Source organism: Trachemys scripta, chromosome 9 (assembly GCF_013100865.1).
Source record: "Trachemys scripta elegans isolate TJP31775 chromosome 9, CAS_Tse_1.0, whole genome shotgun sequence".
Classification (NCBI taxonomy): Eukaryota; Metazoa; Chordata; order Testudines; family Emydidae; genus Trachemys; species Trachemys scripta.
Window position 1 is genome coordinate 18597190 of NC_048306.1, and position 25689 is coordinate 18622878.

At 46.5% G+C, this 25689-nt stretch overlaps 1 protein-coding gene across 5 annotated transcripts in view; it reads right to left on the minus strand.

The window, feature by feature from the left end:
- Nucleotides 1-6692: 6692 nt before the first annotated feature.
- CAPN6 (calpain 6) overlaps nt 6693-25689 on the minus strand; it is a 79211-nt gene continuing 60214 nt past the window's right edge. For all 5 annotated transcript variants that reach the window (XM_034781280.1, XM_034781282.1, XM_034781281.1 and 2 more), the window contains 5 exons: nt 24699-24821; nt 22829-23031; nt 21207-21328; nt 12227-12363; nt 6693-10455 (listed from right to left, as the gene is read on the minus strand). In XM_034781280.1, the coding sequence (XP_034637171.1) occupies nt 10273-10455; nt 12227-12363; nt 21207-21328; nt 22829-23031; nt 24699-24821 (768 nt within the window). In that variant the 3' untranslated portion in view covers nt 6693-10272. The remainder of the gene's footprint in view (nt 10456-12226; nt 12364-21206; nt 21329-22828; nt 23032-24698; nt 24822-25689) is intronic.

The window sequence follows — 25689 nt, forward strand, 5'->3', positions numbered from 1 at the left end:
ACCTCTCCGAGGGGAATAGCTTGCAGTGCTGCGAACGAGCGTGCAGCGCTGCAGGCTCTGATTACACTCGCGCTTTACAGCGCTGCACTCACTGCGCTCGGTGGGGCGGGGGCATTTTCACACCCCTGAGCGCAGCAAGTTGCAGCGCTGTACAGCACCAGTGTAGCCAAGGCCTATGATAGGGTTTTTTCATCTTATGAGCAATGGCACGAGGCAGGCAGTGCACTGAAATTCAGGAGACCTGTGTCAGTTCCTGACTCTGCCTCAGCCTTTCAGGGTGACCCTGACCAAGTCACTTACTTAGGGACAGATTTACAAAGGTATTGAAGTGCCTAAAGAGACACCAAGTGGGCTTTCAAAAGCACCTAAGTGAGTTAAGCCCCTAACTTGTTTAGGTGATGTCTATGACTCCCATTAGGTAACACTTTGCAACTTTAGGCAGCTAGATGCCTTTCTAAATCAGGCCTTATTCTCTCTGCGTTCAACCCCCATCATTAAAATAGGGAGCCTATAAGTCCCCCAACTCTCAGGGGCATTGTGAGGCTAATAATATATGGAGATATACCTATCTCATAGAACTGGAAGGGACCCTGAAAGGTCATCAAGTCCAGCCCCCTGCTTTCGCTAGCAGGACCAAGTATTGATTTTGCCCCAGATTCCTAAGTGGCCCCCTCAAGGATTGAGCTCACAACACTGGGTTTAACAGGGCAATGCTCAAACCACTGAGCTATCCCTCCCACCTAATGTTTGCAAGGGCTAGCTAAACATGGCCAACCCCAAAACAGTGCACGTAAGGGCAGAATGTGGCTGTTTGAACCTGTCTTGCAAAAGGCAAATGCTGCCAATCATTTGTAGGACAGATTTTGCGAGAGGCTCATGTCAAACAGACACCGACAGGCGGTGATGATTTGCCTTGGAGGCTGGTGTGCACAGCTGACGAAACAGCAAGTATGTCCTGTGCTCTACATGCCTGTGTCCTTGAGTCGGGAGTGGATTGTTAATTGTGCACTTGATAGCATAAGATGCGCTGGACAATCAGTAGACTCAAGCCTGCTGTGAGGTAACCCCATATTTCCAGTGTGCTCCCCACCTCACTTTTTCCAACAGTAAGGTAGACAGTTCAGTGGGTATTTTACAAGGTAGCATCTTCCAAGGCTTAACGCCACCTGTTTTCTATTCATAACCCCCTGGAACATGGCTGTGTTGTAAGGGCTGGCAGCTTGTGAGCAGGGCATTTTGCAGAAGATGTGCCAGCATGTTGTCTGGGGACCTGGGGCTTGGCATGGTAGACGCAGTCAGCAGGGGGTGCCAATGGAACACGGCTCTAGCGGGATTGGGGGAGGGAGCGTGTAGGGGTGGCAGCTGGGAGGGGCAGTTGGCATTCTTTTTGAGGCAGGGTCATGGGGGGGGGCTGGCCTTTGAGATAGGTGCTTCTCATGGCTTGGTGCCCGGGGGAGGGAGGAGGGAGAGTGCTAGTGAGAGGTTTTTCCACTTGGCAGAGTTGCTGGGGCGGGGGGGTTGGCAGTGGAGGGGGCAGCACGCTGGGGGAGCAGCAGGGAGGAGGGGTTGGTTTGGGTGCAGTCAGGGTGTGTGGCAGTCAGTCAGCTTGAGGAGGTGGAGTTAGTGCTTATTGTGACATCAGCGACAGGTCAGGTGAGCTAAGGCCAAAGGGCAGCGTGAAAGCCGACACTGAACATCATTGATTGGCTCCATATTCTGCCCTCACATACACCAAGGTAAAGCCAGCAAAATGGCACTGAAGGCTGTGCAATTTACACCAGCAGGGAATTGACACCCCACCCCCCGCACCCCCCAGGGTGCCTGGACACGTTACACCTAGAGGAAAACAACCTGAGCCAAAGAAAAGCCAGTGGTTCTTGCTCCACATTTCAGCATCCTGGCCCACATCGCTCAGCACTGGGGACAGCTGTGACATTCCTCCTTTGCCCACAACACGGCGCACCTCAGGCCTCCAGCAAAATGGAAGTGAAGCGGGGAGGCCAATTTCAGTGGCTGTGTTACATGCTGGATTGCTGTCAAATGCAGTAGGTCCAGCCAAGTACAACACACCAGCTATGCTGCTGAATGTAGCAGGGATCATTGCTGGCCATGAAACACATCCGTACGGTACAGCAGCCTCACAAGCGAACTGCTTTGCCAGCCCCTACCTCGCTGGTTTGTGCAAACGTTAGTCGTTGCTCATGAATAGCAGGGCCAAGCTGTATGTTGCAAGACTAAAGGGGTGGGTGGGGATTCGTGTGACCAGTCCAGCAACCATTTTATGAGTGGAGTGAATGTCACACAGATGCTACCAAGCAGGGTTTTTTGTTTTGTTTTGTTTTTTGCAAAGAAAGCTGCCAGTACATTATAGCACACAAAAAGTGTGCAGTGGGGCTCGACAGCATGCCTCTTTCACCAACAGCAGTTGGTGCTCATAAAAGCTATTACCTTGCCCCCCCGCCCATGTTTTTCATGAACATCCTGAGACCACCATGACTGCAACACCATTGCAAAACGCGAATGGAGGCGTCCGCTAGGCTTTTACATCAGTATAGCTACAATCCACTCCCACCCCCCACTTCCCAAGTGACATAGCTACACCTCGCTAACCCCCAAAGTAGACCAGCACTAGTCTTCTTCCAGTGCCCATGCTATTACCTCGCCAGGGCCAGCTTACCCTTATGTGGGCCAGGCACCAAACATATTTGCGGCCCTCCCCCTGCCCCCATGGGAGCAATGGGGCATAGTGTGTGTCGGGGGGAGGGGGGGAACGGAGGAGCGGTCACCAGAGCGAGGGACCGGCTGGAGTAAATGGGGCAGAGGTGGCTCTGCTCTGTGCAGCCCGCAGCTGCCATATGTAAACTGGCCCTCAGAGCGCAGGCCCACACCACACCCCTCCCTGTATCCCCCCCTTATGCCCAGCACTGCCCCCATGTCAAATGCCCTCTCGCCCAGAGACCTCCCCCACAGATTCCTTATGCCCAGTGCCCCTCCACCACTGAGCCCACCCACTGACTCTTATGCCCAGCACCCTCCCCCCCCCCCGGACCCGCTATGCCCAGTGTCCCCCCTGCCCAGACACACACACACCCCCACTGGTCCCCACAACTGCACAGCACCCTGCACACCACCCTCCCTGCCCCGCACCCTCCTCCCCCCACCGCCACAAGTGCACAATGCCTCATATTCCTAAGGGAATTTTAAAAAAATTTAAAATTCTGCGCACGTTTTAAACTTCTGCAAATGTTATTTGTCAATAAATAAATGTGGAGGCTCCAGCATGGCAGTGGGGAGCACAGGCCACTGGCTGCATGGAGGTGGGCGATCACCCTGCAGCCTCCCTCCACCCCGGTTCAAGGCCTTGGCAGTGAGGCTGCACCAGACCCTGAGACAGTGCCAGGGCTGGACCTGCCCCAGAAACACCCTGGGGTCCTGCCCCTCCGTTCCATGTGCACCAGGTGTGGCTAGGCAGGCACAACCTGGCAGCAGGAGCCAAGTGCAGAGGGGCTTAGTGTGGGTGGAACCAGATGGGGGGTACGAGGGGGTCTGTGTGGGACAAGCTGGGTGTGGGCGGCTCAGTGGGGAATCTAGAGGCACAGGGGCTTGTGGCATCCAGCTTTCAGCCAGGCAGCTCGGCACATGCAGAAATGTGGGGGGCGGGGGGGAAGTGGCATGTGATGCTGTGTACCCCCCCACCCCTTGCCTCTATGGGGGGGGGCAATGGTCCCCCCAACTGCCCTAGCGTGCCCCTCCCCCTCCCCCAGCTTCCCTTTACTTCTCCGTCACTGTCTGCAGGGCAGCAAAGAAATCTCCTCAGGGGAAGAGGAGGGATGGACATGTTTTCATTCCCCCAGGAGTACCCCACACAGACCCTCCCCCACTGCTCAGCACCCTGACACACACAGCCCTCCCCGATCCCTCCCCACTGCTGCCCCCACACTGCCCAGTGCCGCCCCACAGATCCCCCAGAGCCCCCCTCTCGCCCCCCCCCAGCCACACTCACTGGCCCCCACTGGAAGGTGACCATGTCTGCTGGGCTGAGGCGGCAGATTGCTCCAGCCCCTTGGGAGCGGCACGCTCAGCCAGGCCAGCGTGGGAGCGGGGACCGGGCCGGCCCCTGCTCTGGTCCCAGGCGGCTCAGCCACGGGGAGGTGGGTGGGACCCTGTAGGTGACAGCCAGCAGAGACGGCTCAGAGTTGGAGCCGGGCTAGGGAGTGGGACAGACGCCTGGGCCATGACCCTCCCTCCTCTCCGCAAGAGCCTGCCCGGCGCAGCCATGCCCACTGGCCCCACGCCCAGGGGGGCAGGAAACAAGAGGACAAAGAGGAGCAAGCTGTGGGTGGGGCCTTGGGGCAGAGCAGGGGGTGGAGGGACATGGTCCGGGCACTGGGGCCCCTTCTGAGTGTGGGCCGGCACCATGGTGCCACTGGCATCACTGTAAACCCAGTATTGCACCTTGCGGGGCAGTAGGGTGACCAGATGTTCCGATTTTATAGGGACAGGCCTGATATTTGGCCTTTTTCTTAGTTAGACGCCTATTAGCTCCCACCCCGTCCTAACTTTTCACACTTGCTGTCTGGTCACCATGCCAAGAGGAGACGTGCTCCTGTTGGCATAGGGGGCCATGTCTACAGTGAAGCGCCAAGGTAGTGTTTTAAGTGTAGAAAAAGTCCTAAATCTTCTTAAGTAAGTTTCTCAGCAACCCAACTGTAGAGCAGCAGTGCCACCCAGTGGGACTGTTGATTCATTACAACTGTATTAGGGAAAAGGCCCCCTTATACAGCTCCAGTAGCTCTCTGGCTACTAGACCGTAAGCTCTTTGAGAGCTAGGACTGGATTAATTTGCATTGTCCAAGACCAGGCACATCACCGGTGCTTTACAACTAAGGACACTATTTGGACAGATCTATTGAGAAGGTAACTGTTGGAGTGGCGGAGGGGTGAGCTCTGCTGTAATATTGTGAGGGGTTGGCCCGCTCCCAGGGAGGCCCTGTGGAAGAATGTGATGTGTTGTTTAAATTAGCATGCCAGCATTAGGCTAGATCGTCCAGAGCAAGTGGAGTACAGACAGTCCCTGCCTACCCCAGGCAAGGATAAAAAATCAGTGAGGCTTGCATGGTCACAAAGAAACGAGGCAGGTATGTACGTGGGGGAGGAATTGCCATGTTTTGAGCCAAGAAATTGAGCCAGGACCACACACGAGATTCCCAAAGCACTTTACAAAGGAGCTAAGGCACATTATCCCCATTTTACAGATGGTAAAACTGAGGCCCAAGACAGTGCGCTATCCCTTGGACAACACTGGCTAGTTGTGGGAAGCCATAGGACAGGGATCGGCAACTTTTGGCATGTGGCCTGCCAGGCGGGCCAGGCCGCTTTGTTTACCTAATGCGTCTGCAGGTTCCGCCAATCACAGTTCCCACTGGCCACAGTTCGCTGTCCCAGACCCACAGAGGCTGTGGGAAGGGTGGCCAGCACATCCCTCGGCCCACGCCGCTTCCCACAGCCCCCATTGGCCTGGAGCGGCAAACCATGGCCAGTGGGAGCTGCGATTGTCCAAACCTGTGGATGTGGCAGGTAAACAAACTGGCCCGGCCCGCTAGCGGATTTCCCTGACGGGCTGTGTGCCAAAGGTTGCCGATCCCTGCCATAGAATATCTTCAATGGGCAAATTCAATAGGCACGCAGTAGGATTGGGCCTTAATAATGCAGCTGCTGCCTGCCTTTTCAGTAAAGCAATTGAATACCTTTGATCAAGCCGCAGCTTCCTCACTCTGCCAGTAGACATTGCCATGCTACAAAGCTGAGCCCACAAAGTGGCAGAGATGGAAAAGGAGAAGAGAGACAGCCTAGACTTATCCATGTGCATGGAGAAAGGTGCTGCAGTAGTATAGTATAAGGGTGTGTACTGGGCTGCAGGGACTACTGGCCTGAGCATGGGGCACGGAAGCAGGAGCCCAAATTCCTGTTCTGCCACTTATGTACTATGTGACCATGTGCAAGTCACACGGTCCAGCTGGGCCTCCGCTGTACAATGGAGATAACAAGCTTTACCAACTTGTGCCAAGTACTTTGAGAGCCTCTAATGAAAGACTCCATAAAAGTGGAAATTTGTCATTGTGGACACTTATCCCAAACAGCCCTTTGCCAAAATGGGATGGGCACAAGTCAGAGAGGGTTGGAGTTGCCCCGGAGCTCTGCTTTCTTCAGGAACTTCGTCTGCCACGTTTCCTAGTGCAGGCTGGAGCTCCAGCTTACGCACACTTGCGTTCTGCTGTATTCAGCACAAATCAGACCTTGTTTCAGTTATAACCTGCGCACAAGGGTCTCCCGTTGCCCCTGAAATGGCCTGTGCTGCTAAGCGCACAGACCTGGGAGCAGTTTGACACAGGGCCAAGTTTCCTTTTGCAAATTCTTTTTGAAATTGCTTTTTCTTTCCGTGGATGCAGAACTGGCACTAGATGGAAGCGTATATGTGTGTTGTATCATTTCTAGTGGATATTTGCTAGCTAGGCTGCTAAGGCAATTGTCTTTCCTAGAAGACAGAGAGCCCTCTGGGGTGATAGCATCAGGGATTGGGGCAAATGTTCCCATAATGGACAAAGTCAAGTGTGGAAAACATGTCCTTTCCGAAGTCCAGTTTACCATAAGGCACGATGAAGGTTGCCTTTAGAATGACACTGAGAACATAGTACCAATACAGATAAAAATGTTTATTTTACAGCATGTGACTGTTTTTTCCGAAGACATTGAAGTGCCATTTCTGCAAAATGCTCTTTGAGCATGAAAAACAGCAGTGCAAGAGTTGAACATTTCTTCCAGCTGGGATAATCCCCACTGAGGACTTGGCAGAATGGTGATATGTACATTTGATCACACGGATCTCATTTAAACACTCGCCTTTTCAAAAGTGGCCTCTAATTTGGGGTGCTGGGCCTCCGCAGGTCCCACTGGAGTTGCTCAGCACCTCTGAAAAATTAGGCCCAGAGTGGCCTAGGACCTGCTTCAAAACCAGCTGAAGTCAGTGGGTCTCTTTCCATTGACTTCAGCGGGCTTGGGCTCTTTAGAGAGCAGAAAAGCTAAGGGAATCTGCTTCTGAGAATCTAGCTTTGATTTGGTCAGGTGCAAGTCACCAGCCAAAGTATCGGTATTGGAGGGAACAGCTGTGTTGGAAAGGCTTCGTACCAGCATTTTCCCTAGGAGTTAGGAGGAAAAGCAAATATGTTAGAAGAACACAGCTGTAATGATCCCGAGACTACCAGGTGGGAAGCACTCGTATTTATAAGCACAAGAACAAGAGGGTGATGAGTAATGACAGGGAAGCAAATTTAAAACAGACAAAAGGAATATATCTTAACATAATACGTAGTTACCTTGGGGAACTCACTACCACAGCATATTACTGAGCAACCAGCTTTAGTTTCAAACACTTTCCCATAAATAAGAACAGCAGTTGATGCTGCATCAGGAAAGTAAAGTCACAAGGACATTCAGTTCTCATGCTTCGTGGAATAAGCCGTTCTCCAGCTGGGGTCTGGGAGAAACCTCTAGTGGTATAGCAGGAAATCCCAGGGGAAATCGGGCGAGGAGGAAGGAACTGTGAAGCTACACCCAATACTTTCTAGCACAATAAACTACACTAGAGAGCACAATAATGTCATGCTAGGTTCAATTTTGTCTTAGAAAATGTAGGGGGCTGTATTAGGCCAGGCCTTCAGCTGATGTCAATCAATGCATCTACACTGAAGCCAATGATGCTATGCAGACTGAGAATCTGGCCCATTTTCTCCAAGGGGCTGGGAGTTTGAGGTCACAGTATTTAAGAGGGAGTGAAGACTACTTGGCATATTTGTTAAAGCTTTGAATGGGATTCAGCCACAAGACACATACATGGGTATCAAATGGCTAACCCCCACCACCTCTATTGCCCAGTAGGGGAGACAGGACAGTGCTAGTAGTGAGGAATATTCATAGCAACAATATGTGTGCACTCAGATGCAACTAAAGGGGAAAAACATGGTTTAAGCAGCAGCGCCTGGAAACTGGTGGCACTGAATGCTGTAAGAGATGCAGTGCATTGAATCCTGGGAGGGCACCATTATCTTCTACAAGTCAAACTAGAAAAAAAATGAGACTTTCATCTACACGCTGTCTGTACTCCACTGACCTGGTGAGACTATTCTGATAGGACAGCATGGTTGATCCTCTGCTCTCTTTCTGTACTTACCTAATTAGAGTATACAGGATGGCCTGATTCTCCTGTTGCTTACACTAGCGTAGATGAAGAGTAAACTCCATTGAAGCCAGTAGAGTAACAATGGTATAAGATAGCGGGTGAGAAGAATCAGGCCCAACATAAGCCGTTCCTAATGCAGAGTCAGGAAACTGTGTAGTGTCTGCACAGTGGTTCCCTGTCACTGATGCTCATCAGGGCCTGAGCTATATGGGAAAGTTTAACTTTAGACGTGCACTCAAAACAAAGTTAAAAACACCAAATTACAGACAATAGAAATATCCAGGCATGCAGTTCTGGGCTGACACATGCAATCATCGTGCGAAACAGTTTAGGCACAACATTTATGACCTAAGCTGGATGCAAGTATTTCACACACAAAACCAAAGTGATGGTTCCCAACTGGCTCAGTATCATTCGTGTGTTTCCATGCCTACTTCAGGACACCAGCGAAATCATTGTCACACAGCAGAGGTGGGTCTGAAACGCATGAACAAATGTTCAGAATGTTTTGCAAAACAACAGACATGTACTTTTGTTCTGGACCATTTTGCAAGCGATTAAATTCCACAAGAATGCCTGGTTTAGCCTCCAGCGGAGTGCAAAATTCAAATTTTCTGAAAATGCAACCTCAGTCTGAATGAAGGGTTGAAAGAGGAAACTTTGAGCTTCATGCTCAAGCTCAGAATTTGCAAGAGCAATAAAAGAAGTCAAAGGTTGAGGGTTGGGATTTCATGGTGAAATTATTCTACACCTGGAATTGCTACAGTTTGACACTATGGCTTGATTCTGCTCTGGGGAACCCCACCATTGTGCTGTATGCACAGGTTGAAAGGAAGCATGTGCCTTGGCTTGCTCTGTGGGAAAACTTAGTCAGTGCCTGCCCTGCGTTATATTTGGTTGACACAAGGATTTACTAGTGCTAAGTGTATTCAAAACTCAGAGGAATGCAATCAAGTATCCAACCCCGCAATGACTTTGCCTTTCATTCATATCCCTCACAGCAGCTGGGAGGATTGTGTCCTCCTCAATTCAATTTGTCACCATGCACTTCCTCAATTGTGTGGGTGACGTGAATTGCATGTTTAATAACAATGATAGCCCTCTCTTAAAGCATCTCATTTATTAGAGCACTGCTGCTCTGCAAACAGGATCTTGTTACTAAGAGTTTGTACTAGATCCAAGCCACTGCTGAATTTCCAGGTGTCTTCCTGTGGCCAGAAATGTGACCTTGTGAGTTCCGCTAGCTCGGGAAAAGGGAATATGGGATCTAATCCAGCAGCCCTTATGCAGGCAAAATTCCCATTGGCTACAATGCCTGAGTAAAGACTGCAGGATTTGGGTCTACCATTTTAACATTGGGATTTTTCTTCCACCAGGTTCCCATTCTTATGCATTTTGAATGACTGCTTTGATTATTCTAGCAATGACGTTTCAGTTGAGGCACAGTAATATATGATTAGTAGTAATAATAGTGCTGTTAATACAAAGTATTGTAGGATTAAATGAAAAGTAACTCATTTCAACCAACCGCAGCCCAGACAAATCCCTCACAAATGACAGGGTGCTGGTAAATATTTCAAAGGCTGAGCATGGATTTAGTCATGGGGCCAGCTCCTGCACTCCATCCCCCCCACCTGTGCACCATGGCCATTAGCGCCTTTCCTGCCTGGCGCTGCTCCTGTCACCCTGAAATAGACAACAACAGAAACACTGCGCTGTAGGATTGTGCGCCTCAATCTACTGCAATGTCACCCCCAGCTGGAACGGATGGGGAGGTGGCGGTTTGGTAGCGCGTGTTGTCACTGAGTTTTAGAGCGGCCCATCTCCTGCCATAGTTGCTGCATTATATATTTTTTCCGTTAAAAAAACAACAACAAAAAGTCACCCCTCCCCGGCACGCACATAACCCCATGGTCAGAATGAGCAAGAGAGGGCTTTCTGGAAACCTTTGCTCCCGAGTCGTTCACACTGAAAGCACAGACAAGCGTTCTTGCTGTGAGGCGACAGCTTTGTCTGGGTCTGCGGGGCTCCGGTATTCATAGCTCCATGAGGTCGTCACTGGAAACAACCTTGACGGTGATGTGACCTGGCATTTCGTCTGCTTCTCGGCTGCCTTTTCCCCGGAGCTGGAGAGTCTGCGGTTCTCTGGGGTCACCGGGGAGTGCTGCCAGCAGCACTTGTCCAAGGAACTGGTCACACAAGACGTTGCTATTCCAGACCTAGACATACAATTACAAGGGAACAGAAATAACTGCAGCCCAGCCAGTGCTTCCCTGTCACACTCCACTGAAAAGGGTCATTCATGGTGGATAAGGGGCACTCACATTAACCCCCTGGAGCAGGAGTGGGGAACGAGGGGGATCTAAATTTGGCTAATTACCTAGCGCCTGAGGGCTGTTCTTGACTTGCCTAGTCATTTACATACACTATTAAAATAAAGACTTGAAAACACAGCCCCCAGCATTTTGCTTGGCCTCATATGTACCCTAGAAAAGGAAAAGAAAACGCCTGTTTGAGTTCATCACCAATAAAGACCTGCATCTAATCAGCTTGTCGTCTCTTCTCTACAGCCCAGTCCTGGCTCCAGGCCACTTGCATTTTACTCAGCTACCTATGGCCACAAGGGCTCTTCCGGCCATGGAGTCTTGGCCAATCTCCTTTGGCCTAACCACACCTCCTCTGCCAGAGGAGACGGCGCCTCTATGGCAGCTCTGACACCACCATATGGGGGAATCCTCCATTGCCAATGCAAGTGCTTTTAAGGCTGATTTGTGTTGCCACAGTGGCACATGGCAGTCTTCACTGGGCCATGCATCTGGCTCGGCCTGTGAAGCACTGTCATTCTGAATGTTTTTCTCTATTTTTGCCTCAATCAACCTGGAAAAGTGGGAGTTTGTGAGAGTGTTATGGAGGTGATGGGGGTTATGTTAGCCCGATCCCCAGAAGGCTTATAATTCTGTTAGTGACTTTTCCCTAGGATAAATCCTGCCTATCCTGATTGGGAAACAGAGACCCTTTCCATCAGCTGTGTTATTAAGTTATAGTCATACCCTGACTATATTCTGAGGGCTGAGAGATACCTGCTTTCTCAGCCTCCTTTTGCTCATAGTGGACTGAACAGATCCCTTTCAGCTCAGAGGAGAATTGTGCCAGAGGAATTTAGATATAGCGAAGTGAACAGTCAGAAATGTTCACTGTTTGTAAACTGCTCTTACAGCACTACAAGGCTAGCTTCCCTCTCTGGCATTCCTTTCTAACAGCAGTGGATTGAGTTATGGATTATTCTCAAAATCCGATAGAATCACTGAACCAACCAAGGAGGAGGAAAAGACTTCAAGTTTTCTTACATTCTTATGGTACGAGGCAACTATCAATTGTAACAGATTTCAGTGAGGGCACGCTCCCATAACTGCACTGGCATAGCCTCCTCTAAGTACTGATACTCCTTTTACTTAGTGGTTTAGCTGATACAGACCACACGTCTGAGAGTCAAGAGATTCTGTTCTTGGCTGTGCCATTAATTCAGTGAGTGACTTTGGGCAAATCCCTTCATTTTTCTATGCCGCAGTTCCCTCAGCTATAAAATAGGGATGAAGGCATTTAACCACCTTTGTAAACTGCTTTGCAGTTTACAAATGAAGAGTGCTATGTAATGCCAGGGTATTATTAATGGTTACTATTTTGGGAGGTGGATACAAGAGAATCAATATAAATTGAATTGCTCCAGCCATTGGGCCGTTAAGGAGAAGCAGTAATTCTCATATTCTTCTGCATCAGCAGCCCCAATTCTGGGTATTGATCTTGTGAAGGGGCAGTTAACATATGTCAGACCTTTAACCCATCAATGTCACGTTTGTTTAAACCCCACTGCTGCTTTGCGTTGCTGAACAAGCTGCACATGGACCTGTCTGTTTCCCCTGCGGTAGCATTCCTCTGGTTGCCTGGGGGAGCACATACTTTGCTGCAAGGCGCTGGGATTTCCTTCCTTACCTGGACAATTATGGGACGCTTGACGTTCTTTCTGTAGAAAAGTGCTTGTGTGTCAAAAATGGCACTGACGGTGTCTTGCTGGACAGCAGAGCGAACTTTTTGATTCTCACACTTGATAATCAGGTAGGGATCTGCTCCTGAAACACGTCAGCAGAGTCTTTATTAATCCCACTGGACTAGCTGAGAAACTGATTCCACATCAGAAACACCAGAGAGAGTCAGAGGAACAAGTGCCAACTACTTATGGGAGGCATCATTATAGGACCGGGAACAGGTGGCTGGCTTGGAGTCAGGAGAGGGCAAGAGAGCAGAGGTTTGCAAATTCCTGATCCTGCCCCTGGCTCACCGTATGATAGTGAGAGAGTCATTTAGCTTCCCTGTGCTCCGCTGCAAAGGCTGGATCCCTCTAGCTCTTTAGCTCTTGGACACTGTCTCCTTTAAGAAAACAGTTAGGAATGTCTGGAAGAGGCAACAGCTAAGAAATTGTGCATCACTCAATTAATCTCTGTAAATAGCACCCAGGAATGTTGTATAGCAGGGTAAGATGGGTGGAGGAACGGTGCAGTACTTTTCCTAACTGGATGAGTACACGGCTCGATCTGAGTCTGGCCAGTGGTAACAGCTAATTCATGGTGGGCACAGGTTACAAGCTATCAGCATAGTCACTCCCATACTTCCATTATAACATAGTTTGCATAGCCATTACCAGGCCAGTAGTATGACAACTGTACAGTGAGTGACAGCAGTTAGCCCCTTGGTGGAAGGAGGGGCATGAAGATGAAAAGCAGGAGGAGGAAAAGTCACCTAACGCTTCCCAAAGCGTAACAAAGGTGTGCTCAAAAGGGCTGAGGGGAAGGTCAGAGTTGGTTATTATAGTATATGGACCATCCTTAATAATCAGGGGCATGTGAAGGAGTCATAAGAGCATTGGCAGTCTGAGTTCCCATAGAGAGGCCAAGCCAGCTTGACCTTTATCTCTTGTCCAAGTACGAGCCCAGCCTTTCTGTTCAGCTGGTCTTTTATAAAAGAGTGGTATCCATTTTTGACCCTAGCTCGAATACTATGGGTATAACATTATACCCACATATCCACCATCACCACTGCCCCTCCACCCCCAGGTCAATGCAGAAGACAAAGAGGGGAAGTGGTAGAGATTTGGGGTCCTTCTGAATTGAACAATACATAACAAATACACAGCGAGGAGAAAAGACAGAAGCTGGGGTTATTTTACACCTTCCAAAGTGACAGGCATGACTGGCTGATGATTTTTGTTACGCTCACAACTAACAATAGGCCTGTCTCAAAGGACAGCCTGTATTTAAAAGGCAGGACTGATGCTTTGGTAGACAAGCTGACAAAAAGGATTCCAGAGACTTAAGCAATGAGTCTCATCACAGCCATGTGCGTTGACTAACCGCTCTCTGCTCAGTGTGGGAGACTGGGTCAGAGGAATTGGTGCAAAGTGGATGTAGGAGGAGGGAAAATTAATGCTGCTGTCGCCATCCCTGCCCTGCCCTAATCTGTTAGGAGACAGGCCCAGGTTGCATACAAAGAAAGCCGTGCATTCCCTGCAGCTGGAAGCTGTTTGCCATGGTCATGCTTCTCTTCAACTAGCATCCTGGCAGCACATTTTAGGAAGAAGAATCCGCCTGCCCCATATCTCTGAATGCCCAGGAAAAGTCCCTCCCCCTTTGCCTTTTGCCAGAGATGAGATCATTTTTTAATCCCACTTTGGTTAACACAACATGCATCTGAAGAAGTGAGGTTTTTACCCACGAAAGCTTATGCTCAAATAAATCTGTTAGTCTCTAAGGTGTCACCAGACTCCTTGTTGTTTTTGTAGATACAGACTAACACGGCTACCCCCTGATATTTGGTTAACACAGTAACTGCAAAATGAACGTAACAGCCCAGTTATCATGAGAAATCCTAGGGAAACTCAAAGTAAATCAAAGGTAAGCTGCATAAGATCAGGGCTAATCTGAGGTCTGGGTAGCAGCCTCGCGAGAGGGGATACAGCCTTGTAGTTAGAAATGCATTAAAACAAGCGAGTACAATTCTCACATTATTAAAGGTCATTTGTGTTTCCAAAATCCAATGCTTGATCTCTTAACAATACCCCCTAGCTCTTATATAGTGCTGATAGTAGACCTCAAAGTGCTTTACAAAGGAGGTCATTCTCATTAACTCCACTTTAGCAATAGGGAAATGAGATGCAGAGGGGGGAAGCAACTCACCCAGTGACACCAATGCAGAGCAGTGGATAGAATCCAGGTCCCTAAGTCCCAGTCCAGAGCTCTAGCCACTAGACCATACTGCCTTCACCTTTCGCTTCCTCCCTCTTCCCCGCACCATGGTTTGTTTGACAAACTCCCCCTCTCTATCTTACTCCTGGCTTACACACCAGACCATTTTTAAAGTAAAAGTGTGAGGCCCCTCGGCACCTCTCTAGATATTAAGGCACAACATTTATATGTATAAAAGTAGCCATCAAACTCCATATGAAAGCTCCAAAATAGATGGTCAAGAGGTGCTAATTCCCACCAAAGGCAATGAAAACCAGCCCTCAAAACCCCCAAAATCATTTTCATGTAGGTCCCTACACACAAAGTTAAATGCCTAATGTTAAACATCCAAGTTGGAAAGAGCTGACCTACCCCTTCTTTGGTATTAGGACCAGAGCTGGTCAAGTATTTTTCTACAGAACAGTTTCCCGTCAGAAAATGCAGTTTTGTCAAACAAACGTTTCACAGGAACATGTCCATTTTTGACACAATTGTCTACAAGGAAGTGTCTAAACAAATCATTTAGATTCTCATTTTATTTTAATAATTTCAAAACATTTGGTTTTGATAAGGTAAAAACATTTCATTTAGACATCATTGTTTCAATTCATTTTGTTTCTACTTTTATATTAAATATATAATATTAATGTAGATATATTTTTTCAACATGCAACGGAACTTCATCACTAGATGATATCTCAATTGGAATAATCATCCATTTGCATGTTGACAGTTCTCTGCTCTAAAAGAGGTTGTTTGCGGTCTTTGGACAAAGAGCCAGATGTAAAAGTGTAACTTTCTTGTAGCCACTAAATTTAAAGTGACTGTAGTTCCTTAATGATGGATATTACATATCATTTCTTTCAAGTGTATCTACTTGGTCACAAGGACAGACACCAACATCTCACACAAACAAACAAAATAACAGCTAAGTACAGTACTTCTGAAAGAGCAAGAACCATTGATATTTAAGAGAAAGGAACAGACTTGCCCATATTCTGTACTCTGGCTAACCATAGAATAGGACTGTTGCCCTGACAACACATAGCACTTAGATTACTGCAGCAGGTAGCAATGTATTGGTTTTTTTGGTAGACAATTATTTCTGTGTCACTGAGTGTGTTGATTTAGCCTTTGGGGCACATGCTTACAGTCTGTCACAATTAACATGAGAGCCCACCCCTAGTCAAAGACATTTTGAAAACTGTTCTGAATAAAATGGGGTCTTTTCACAAAATGGTGTCAACTACTGTGGCCTTAGGCAAATAGCAAAGCAAAATGCTAGAGCAGATTCTTAATAGCAATCAGGCAAGCAACAGGCCCAGAGAAGCGACAGAAAGGAGAGAACACAGAATTCTAATAGTTAACGGGCATATCTGTATTGCAGCAGAGCGCTGTTAACCCAGATGATTTAATTGATCAAAAGAAACAGAAAGGCTAACATTTTAATAAACTAATTAAACCTACTCAGGATTACAAAAAGAAAAAAAGAAAGGTGAAAAGTGTCAAGGAAGGATGCATTCCTGGCTGGAATGCTGAACTTTCAGTTGCTGTAAGAAAAATGGTACAATCTTCAGAAGAAATGTGGCTCAAAAGAGATGTGATGCCTGAAGATCTGAGACAAGACAAAGATATTTTCTCAGTGGTTTTAAAGGACCTGATTCGCTATTGCCCATCTATTTGTATGTTTATCCCTGTGCAAAGTGAGGTGTAACTGCATCAGAATGGCGGCATTTCATACCCACGTTATACAGGAATCAGTAACTACACAGGCGCCAGGTGGTAAAGAACCAGGCCCGCTAGTCTGGCAGTTCAGTTTCCAAGGTCACACCAGGACAGTAGCTCTATCACAGTCCCATGGCTGTGAGACAGAGGGGACCTGGCAATTTAAGGAAAGGATAACACAGGGACAAAAACAAAGCCAAAATCATGAGTAAGCGGCAAAAGCTAATAAGAATGTAGCCCCAAGAAAAGTAGTGATCTAGATGACAGCTTTACTAAGTGACAACGAGATCTGATCAGAGTTAGCCTGACAGTGCAGGCAGCCCATTGCTTCATGGATAACCGATTCTAGACAAGAACATTCACCATAAGTTGCTATTGTCCAAGGCAAAGGCTTTCAAAATTATATGGAAAACGTGTTCTTCAGTTCAGATCTTGAGGTCATTAGTCAGTCTGTACTCAGTCCTTATTCAGCAACCCCCCCCGTGACTGAATAAAAACTGACCAAAGACATCGAGACATGGCACTTTGTTATTAAACCAATGAAATGTCCTGAAGATTACAGTTACTTGGATTGTGAGCAGTTTGCAGCAGGGACCATTGTTTTGTTCTGTGTTTGTACAGCACCTCGCACCTCTATAATCGTGAGGGCTAGACACTACTGCAAAATAAATAATAGAGGAGAGTGCTTATAGCGGTATTAGAAATTGGGCAGGAACACCACGTTTTCGAGCTGGCTCCGAGTACAGCACTCAAAAATGTTTTCTCTTCCCCCTCGCAGGATGTTTACAAGGTATTTCCTGCACCCTCACTTTTCCTGCTTATCAAATAGCCATTTTGGAAAGAGAGGGAGCAGTTAAAACAAAGTGAAAGAATTAAACATGGGAATCCGACATGAAGCTTCAGAGACAACATTTTAGAAAACTTGGTAGAGGGCTATTTGGTCTTAGAGATTAGCTGTGATGAAAAGACCATGACAGACAATAGCTGGGATGATTTTAAAATAGACTTGGAATGAAGAAAGAAAAGCCAAAGCAAACATCCCTTCTTCATCCCCTTGCAAGTCTGCCGCCATAATTGGCTTAATGGTAATTGGCTAAATCTCAGAATGAATTCACTCATAACTGGATACTTCCAAGAGAAGCGGAAAATATGCTAATGTGTCTCTGACATCTGAGCAGCCAGACTCATCGCTTAACCTTGTCAACAGCAAACAATCAATTAATTGGCCAGGACAGATCTACAGTAGCAGCAAGTGGAGCCTTCAGAGCAAGTATTTTAAAAACAAACAAACAAACAAACCAAACAATGTTCCGGTGGCAGGAAACAACATTGTCACAATAACCAGAACAAGAGCCATGCTGCAGTGTGTGTTTGCCATGGACAGAGGTCCCTTCGGCTCCAATTTTTGAGTAGTTTGGTCAGAAATACGTCCACAGTATGGCTCTCTCAGATATTACAGATAGGCTTTAGGTGGTGAATTGTGTATCCAAAGCTAAACTTTCACCAGATTCAAGGCTGTTCAAATCAGACATTCCAGTTCAGGCCGAACTGTATAGGATACTATTGTGTGGTAACCAGTCCCTTACTTGACTGCTTATCCCAGGTCACAATTTACAGATATCCGATGTGATAACATTACAGCAGAGACCGAGTTAGCAATTCAGTGAGCTGGAAAGAACTACAGGATCCTGTCTGTGTCCAGAAGGCTCAAAAAAAAAAATCCCAATTATATTAATTACCACCAAGTCCTGTCTCTTCTCTATCACAAGGGACGGGAGAGATGCCTTATACAGAACTGATCCTGGCAGCTGGTGTTTTTAGTCCCACAACAGACAGCGTAGCTGATGGACGATGGAAGCTAAGGGAAAGGAAGGAGGAAGTTAGGTTAGAAGTAGGAACTCTGCAAAGCAGAGTGGAAGGATGTGGAAGGAATGAGGAGCTCACATCCGGAATCAGAAAACATTTACACACACAAAATGTGATGGGGTAAAAGCAATCAAGAGGCTCATCTTGTAAGGCAAGGTCTCAATGAGCTTGCCACCAGGAAGGTAATCGCTATGTAAGACTGAATTAACTTTAGACAATGTGTCTAGTGCTTTGGGCACAACAGGCTTTCTCTGAGCACCGCTTCATGTTCCACTTATTTTCCTTCCGAGCAAACATACTGAATGTACCTAACATGAGGGAAAACCCTCACTCGTCAGTCCTGACTGGGTTTGCTGCCAGACTCCTTCCATGCTCTGCTGTTTTGATTAGACAGGAGCTGGAGTGGGTCATTGCTTTTAAGTGGGTTTTGACCTAGGAGCACTCAGGGGCCATTGGGTAAGGCTGGTATTTTGATACTTGCGCAAGGGACTTGGAATCCCACATGCAAGGCTGGCTCCAGGCAGCAGCGCAGCAAGCAGATGCTTGAGGCGGCCAATGGAAAGGGGCGGCATGTCTGGGTCTTCGGCGGCAATTTGGCAGTGGGTCTCTCGGTCCCTCTCGGAGGGAAGGACCTGCCGCCGAATTGCCGCCGAAGTGCTGCCAATTGCACTCCCCCCCCCCAGGCCTTTGGGCGGCAAAAAACCGCGCCCACACGGCACACCTCCAGTGGGAAAGCTCTCACTGAGACCCACACAGTCCTTTCCCGGTGCTTTGAGATGAATGGGAGCTGGTCCCAGTGTAATACTGTATCAAACAAGCGTCTTAGCACATCTCCTCAAAGCACCTCAGCAATACTAGGCCGGGGTATCAGCTATGGACAGTGTCACAGCTACAGCTGGATGTAAGGATGGCAGAATCTGGCTCTGAAGGTATTTGAAACCATCTTTTAGGCATTTCTATTAATCACTGGTTGCAAGTCCCCGTTGTAAATTATAGACACTATCACAGCTTGACAAAATCCATTTCACTTCCTGAGCTAAAGCCAGCTTTTTGGCAGCAGTGGAAGTTTGTTTTAGTGATCTTGTCAGCACTGCAAGAGAGCTAGGGATTGTGAAGTGATAGAACCCAATTCTCTCTCCTGACTGTTTTCCTACAGGGAATGTGGTAGGAAAATGCTTGTGGAATTTTAAAGGGGAAAGAAAAAAAGTCTAAAAACTGAAGTGTCATTTTTGAGGGGAAGAGCAAGAATGCCCGGCCTCTCTTGAAACCCCTGCTGGTCTTTCTCCCTTTGTTCTCGTCCATCCATCTGGTCTCTCCAAGAACGTGGGGCCACATTACTTGCACATCTGAAGTCTAATCACATAAAACAGGATTGCAGCCCTGAAAGAAAACTGCCAAGAAAAATGAACTGAAGCAATTTCCTCCATCCCCTCCTTCCCATCCCCTGAAAAGACAACTGCAGTTAGCAAAAATGACCTGTACAATGAAGACTGCAGTCAGCCACTCAGAGGAATACTGATATTGGTTGCTATTCGGGAACAGGAGCAACATTCTATCCAACAGTTTGGAGATTCTTAGCAACTGTTTCTTAAGAAGTTCATCCACAGGTCTCACTATAATTAATTCTCCATTATAAGGAGTTACAGCAACTCAGCTCCAGATTTCAAGCCAACCAAATCTGAAGCTCTCTCTGTAGCAAACACATCAGGGAAGCCGTTGTTTCGGCAGTCTTACTTGTTTCTTGTTCCAGGTTCACCCAGACTGTCTTTGTTCCTTCTCTTGCTTTCTCTTAACCAACTACTCTCTGCCAGTTGTCTCTGCCCACGTCTATCCCTTTGGTCATAATGTAACTGTGGCAGACAGAGGGAGGATGTAAAAGACAGAGAGCAAAGGACAGTGATGAGGCAAGTCTTAATTAGCTGTCAGTGGCCGGCACCAGAAAGAGGTTCTGGCCTCTCCGTTTCAAGACAGCTTTTCTCTTTGATAAACACTGACACATAACTGGTGCTGTACAAGTCATAAGTCACTTAACCTCTCTGCTCGATTTACCAAGCCCCGAACAGTTGTAATAGAACAGTAATTACCTCACAGTGATTAAGTTAAATTGGCAAGACAGATACTGGAATACTGTATAGAGTTCTGGTGTGCACATGGATATTAAAAAAAATTGACGGTGCAGAAAAGAACTGCAAAAATGATTTGAGGGCTGGAGAAAGTGCCTTACAATGAGAGACTCAATCTGTTTAGTTTATCAAAAAGAGATTGAGAGGTGACTTGATTACTGTGTGTAATTACCTCCATGGGGAGAAAATACCGGGTACTAAAGGGCTCTAATCTAGTAGGGAAAGGCATAACAAGAACCAATCGTTGGAAACTGAAGCCAGACAAATTCAGATTGCAAATAAGTGAGGGTGAGTAATCACTGGAACAAGCTATCAAGGAAATGGTGGATTTTCCCTCTCTTCAAATCAAGACTGGATGCTCTTCTGGAAGATATACTTTAGCCAAATACAAGTTATGCTTTAGTCAAACACAAGTTACTGAACTCACTGCAGGGGTAAATGGGTGAAATGGCCTATGAACAGGAGGTCAAACTACATGATCTAATGGTCCCTCCTGGCCTTCAATTCTATGAATCTATGAAGTGTAAAGTACTTTTAAGTCCTTGGATGAAATGTGGTTAGATGTATATAGCATAATGGACCTCATTACAGGGAGTTCCATCCAGCTGACTCACTGGCAATTTTCAATTTTGACAATAAGTAACACCCAAAGAGGAAATGATTGCTGTGAATGTCTGAATAATCCCCACTACATGCTCATCAAAAGTGACTGCCCATTATTCACCATCTGGGCCAGCATATTTAACTCATAGCTCTAGTCCCTTTTTGATGCCTCCTTAACCCCAGCTCTCCTTTCAAAAGCTTGCTCTGATATCGCAGTGTTCCATAAATGATACTCCCTGCCTCTCCAGACACAAACAGCCAAGGCTTAAAAGTCATAAATTATTCTAATGAAGTGAACAATTTGCATCTCAAATGAGCCTGGCCTCAGAGGAAATAGCAAGCAATTCCCACTCCTGCAGAGTCTTCTTTTGCACTTACCACCTGATCTGTCTTGCCTCTGTAGACCTTCTGCGGAGTGAATTTTAATTTCGGTGACTATGCGAGGATAACCACACAGAATGCTCCAGCATGTCCATTTAGGCTTATCTAGCTTCAGCTCCCTGAAAGATCAAGATTAATAGATCAATTCAAATAGATTATAAATCTTCGGCGATGAAGGTCAAGCAACAAAATGGTGAACTTCAGTGGAATTTTGAACTTTCTGGAACATCAGACTTGTAGTTCTTCACCTGTTTATTATCAACGATTTCTGTTACAGGAATGTCCTATATTTAAGTAAATAAAAATGGCAAAATCTTTCATATGACAACTACACATGGGGAAAAAAATACTAAAAGTCATCGATATTAATATCAACGCAAAAACATAATGGGCCTAATCTCCTTTCACACCAGTTTTACCTTGTATATGTCCATTGGTTTCAACTGTGTTACTCCAGATTTTGTCAGTGACCCACCCATGGGTGGTCTGGTGTAGTGGTTGGAGCAAGAATCTAGCCTATCAGAGCTAAACCTAGGTGGTGCAGGTTGAGGAGCAAAGCCAAGGGTCCCAGCCTAAGCCAAAGGGTTAACCAGAGTTGCAGTCAGAATATGTAGTGGAAGATCAGAGAGTCCGAAACCAAAGCCTAAATGGAAGGGTTAACCGGAGTTGCAGTCAGAAGGCAGAACCAAGGGGCTGAGCTGGGAGTCAGAAAGAAGCTGGAGAAGGAACAGTTAAAGGCTGGGGATGGAGCCAGACTAGAGAGAAGCAGAGGCAAGACCTGGACCAAGCACAGCTGCCGGCTAGGGATGCATTGAGCAGCCACTAGAATGCTATTGCTACTGAGCTGAAGTAGAAGCCAGCTGATTCCTTCAACCAGTCAGGTGGTTCAGTCAATCAAACAGCGTCTATCAGGGCCAGCTGCACTCATTAGGTTGCCAGGAGACTGGTTCTGCTGCAGGCTAGTCCCCTGACAGTTTTACACTCATGTGAAAGAGAGAAGAATAAGACCCAATAAACGAAAAGGTTCACCGTTTAGCTGACATTAGGGAAGCATGTGTTTGGGAGATTGCACAGCTGAAGAGAGTGGTAATGGTGTCAGGGGGCTTTCCATCAGTAGCTGCCCAGGTTAAAATCCACACCAACATAGCAATTTATAAGATGTTATTGTCATCTGTGCAGTGGCCTGTGATGTGAGTGTGGTGATCAAAATAACGTCTCCCCCAACAGCACAAACGGGCACTCATGTTGAAAATGTCACAGTAGAGAGGTCAAAGATTGAATGGGCTATAGAGAGACAATTATCTTATCATCCCTACAGGTGATCCCCTCCAGATCCCCGCCATTGTGGGGGAAGTTTGCACTGCAGCTGCTCACCATGCAGTCCCAATTCTATGAGCTTTCTGAAACGTATATATCTTAAGATTGGTTTGAAGGCTGACTTCTGACAGGGACCTCAACTCAGTATCCTATTTTGCACGTCCATTGGCACGTCCAACTGCCTGGTTTGTGACCTAGTCGCCTTCCGTGACCCAGTGGTCTTTGGAGGGTTAACCACGTTGGTGAAAGGGGAACTGGAGTCAGTGGGAATAACCTTTATACTGTTGTAAAGTAGCAAGTACCTGAGTTTTGATGGCACATCTGTAAAGAGCCTCAGGATAAATGCAGTGACAATGCCAGGATAGTGTGTTGTTGGGATAAGAACATAGCGACCCCGTGCAAGGAGCTTCCTCAGGAACACAGTGCGTGTATTGACATAAATGGAGGTTGCCACTCGCTCTTGTATTTGCAGCTTGTGTATCCGATAGTCTCTGTTAAGCTCCACCTACAGTTACACAGCAGAACAAGATCTGGCATGTTTATTTCTCCCTCACAGTCTTTCTTGCTGCATTGTTTGGTTCTGGTTTCCAGAATGCATACACAATGATGTGCTGTCTTGTGAGCAGGAAAATCAAACGCTGGGTTCCCTAGCCAGCCCTACATAACCATTGCAATCTCTAATGAAAGCTTCTTGCAAACTTCATAGTAACCTAATGTCACACAACATTTAAAAGAAGATATTAGTGTTACGTACAGGTGGTTGGAATTTTTTAATGTTCTTTTGAAATGAAAAACTGCCCTTTTTTCTAAATAAAATTGAATTTCTTTGGAAATTTTTCATTTTTTGACAAAATCGGAAATGAAAAATTGATGTTTTTCAATGTTTTCATTTTTCCTGTTTCTCTCCCCTTTTCTCTCTCCCCACCTTTTTTTTCTTTTTCTTTTTCTGTTTTGCCCCTGACTGGAACAGCCTTCCAAGGGGAGCAGTGGGGGCAAAAAAGCTAACTGGCTTTTAGACTGAGCTTGATAAGTTTATGGAGGAAATGGTATGATGTGACTGCCTACAATGGCATGTAGCCAAACTGTGACTGTTAGTAGCAAATGTCTCCAGCGGCCAGTGATGGGACATTAGATGGGGAGGGCGCTGAGTTACTACAGAGAATTCTGTCCCAGGTATCTGGCTGCTGGGTCTTGCCCACATGCTCAGAGTCTTACTGATCCCCACATTTGGGGTATGGAAGGAATTTCCTCTCAGGTCACTGAGGGGGATTTTCATCTTCCTCTGGAACATGGGGTATGGGTCACTTTCAGGATTGAACTAGTGTAAATGGTTGATTCTCAGTAACTCCGGCAGAGGTAAGGGATCTATAAGAGGAGTGGGTGGGTGAGGTTCTGTGGCCTGCAATGTCAGACTAGATGATCACGCTGGTCCCTTGTGGCCTGAAAGTGAGAATGAATGATGTCCAGAGTTTGCTTTTTATTTCCCCCATTTTTCTTCTTGCTACTTTGCAACTTTTGAAAATGTCCTCCGCTTTTGTAACTTTTCAATGTGGCCATAGGAAACAGGGGGGAAAGAGACAGAAGGTTTGGACACTGTTCATTCTGTTGCATTGATTGGTAAAATGAAAAACAAGGGGGGAAATGAGAAAACCAGCCACCCCCACCCCCCAAAAACCCTTCACATTTCAAACATGAACTTTCTAGATAATTTTTTGTAACAAACTAAAAAAATTGTTTCATTTCAAAATCTGAGGAATGAAAGATACTTCAAAATGTTCTGCAATTTCCCCTTTCCCCCATCAACTCTAGTGTTGTGTGAACTGTTTTATACAACCATTATAAGTGCAATAGTAGAGGCTGTCAGGAGGAGGTTGAGTGGACACAATCATGTCTGCCGCATATGGCTTGCCATATCCTGCTACTCTTTTAGCTCAAGAGGCAGGGGTTTGAGCTTTGAAACTGAAGGGTCCCAGTGACGGCCATGGTATCTGTTTATGTATTTGCAGTAACTGTGCAAGAATCATGTTGAGAGATCTCAGGGGCAGTTAGAACCCATCCTGTGTGAACTATACATTTACCTGCCAAACACCCATTGCTGAGATGAAGCTGCAGTCAGGTGCAGGCTTCCTGAAGTCAGATCAGTTCTGAACCCAAATGAAGATGGTGGCCTACCTTGAAGATTTCAAAGCCAATAGGGAAGTTGTCCCCTTTCCCATCTTTCTTGTAAATGCGCTGATCCTCTTGCTGTAGTGAAATCAGCACTTTGTCCTCAGCCTTCTTGACATCGAAGACATACTAGCAAGGGGGAGACACAGAACAGAGAACCAGCTGTTAAGGACATCATCTCTGGGATACTGTACACAAGAGCATACTGCAAAGGTACCCAGAAATGGGTTTGTCCCTGGAATGATGGTTCTGCATCCAGGATCAATTCCCGACAAGTTGTATCTGGAAATTAGTTACAATTGTAGGGATTTTGAAACTAATAGTATCAGAGATATTAAAGGCAGTGATTCATTCAGTGCATGCTAAAAGAGATTGTCTCCAAGTAGCTACTGAAGTGGCATGACAGCAGATGTGCTCCGAAAACAATAGTAAAAAAAAAAAAATCATAAAAAATATAAAGGGGTAAGGAGATAAAGTTAAACAACAAACTCCGGACTGTGCATTTGCTTTTTTTCTATGTGGATCTCCAAGTAGGGCCTGTTTACTCCAGATATTTTCATTATCAGTGACATGAAAATGACAAATGGGTTGTATCTGATGTATAACAAGCATGAAAAGGGTTCTTTGTTCCACACCCCCAGATCCCCAGGTACGTCAGAGATGTCCGTTTTGGTCTTTCCTGGTTTTGCTGGAAATATTTGGAAGACTCAGAGAAATTGATTGAGAGGGTGGTTTGCATTTTTAACTAAGAGATATTTTATCCCAACTGTGTTTAAGGGATTTTAGTTGAATAGGTTTCAACAAGACCAAACAAAAATCAAAATATTTGTACAGCCTGTATAAATAGCACTTCCTCTTCTCAATGAATCATGCTTCACTTGTTTTTTAATTATGGTATCACTATCCTACTAGTTCACCAGTGATTCAGAGTCTTTCAGAGAAAAGAGGGTACAAGACCAGAATTTCTAATCTATAAAAGAAGACCCAAAGAGTGTTT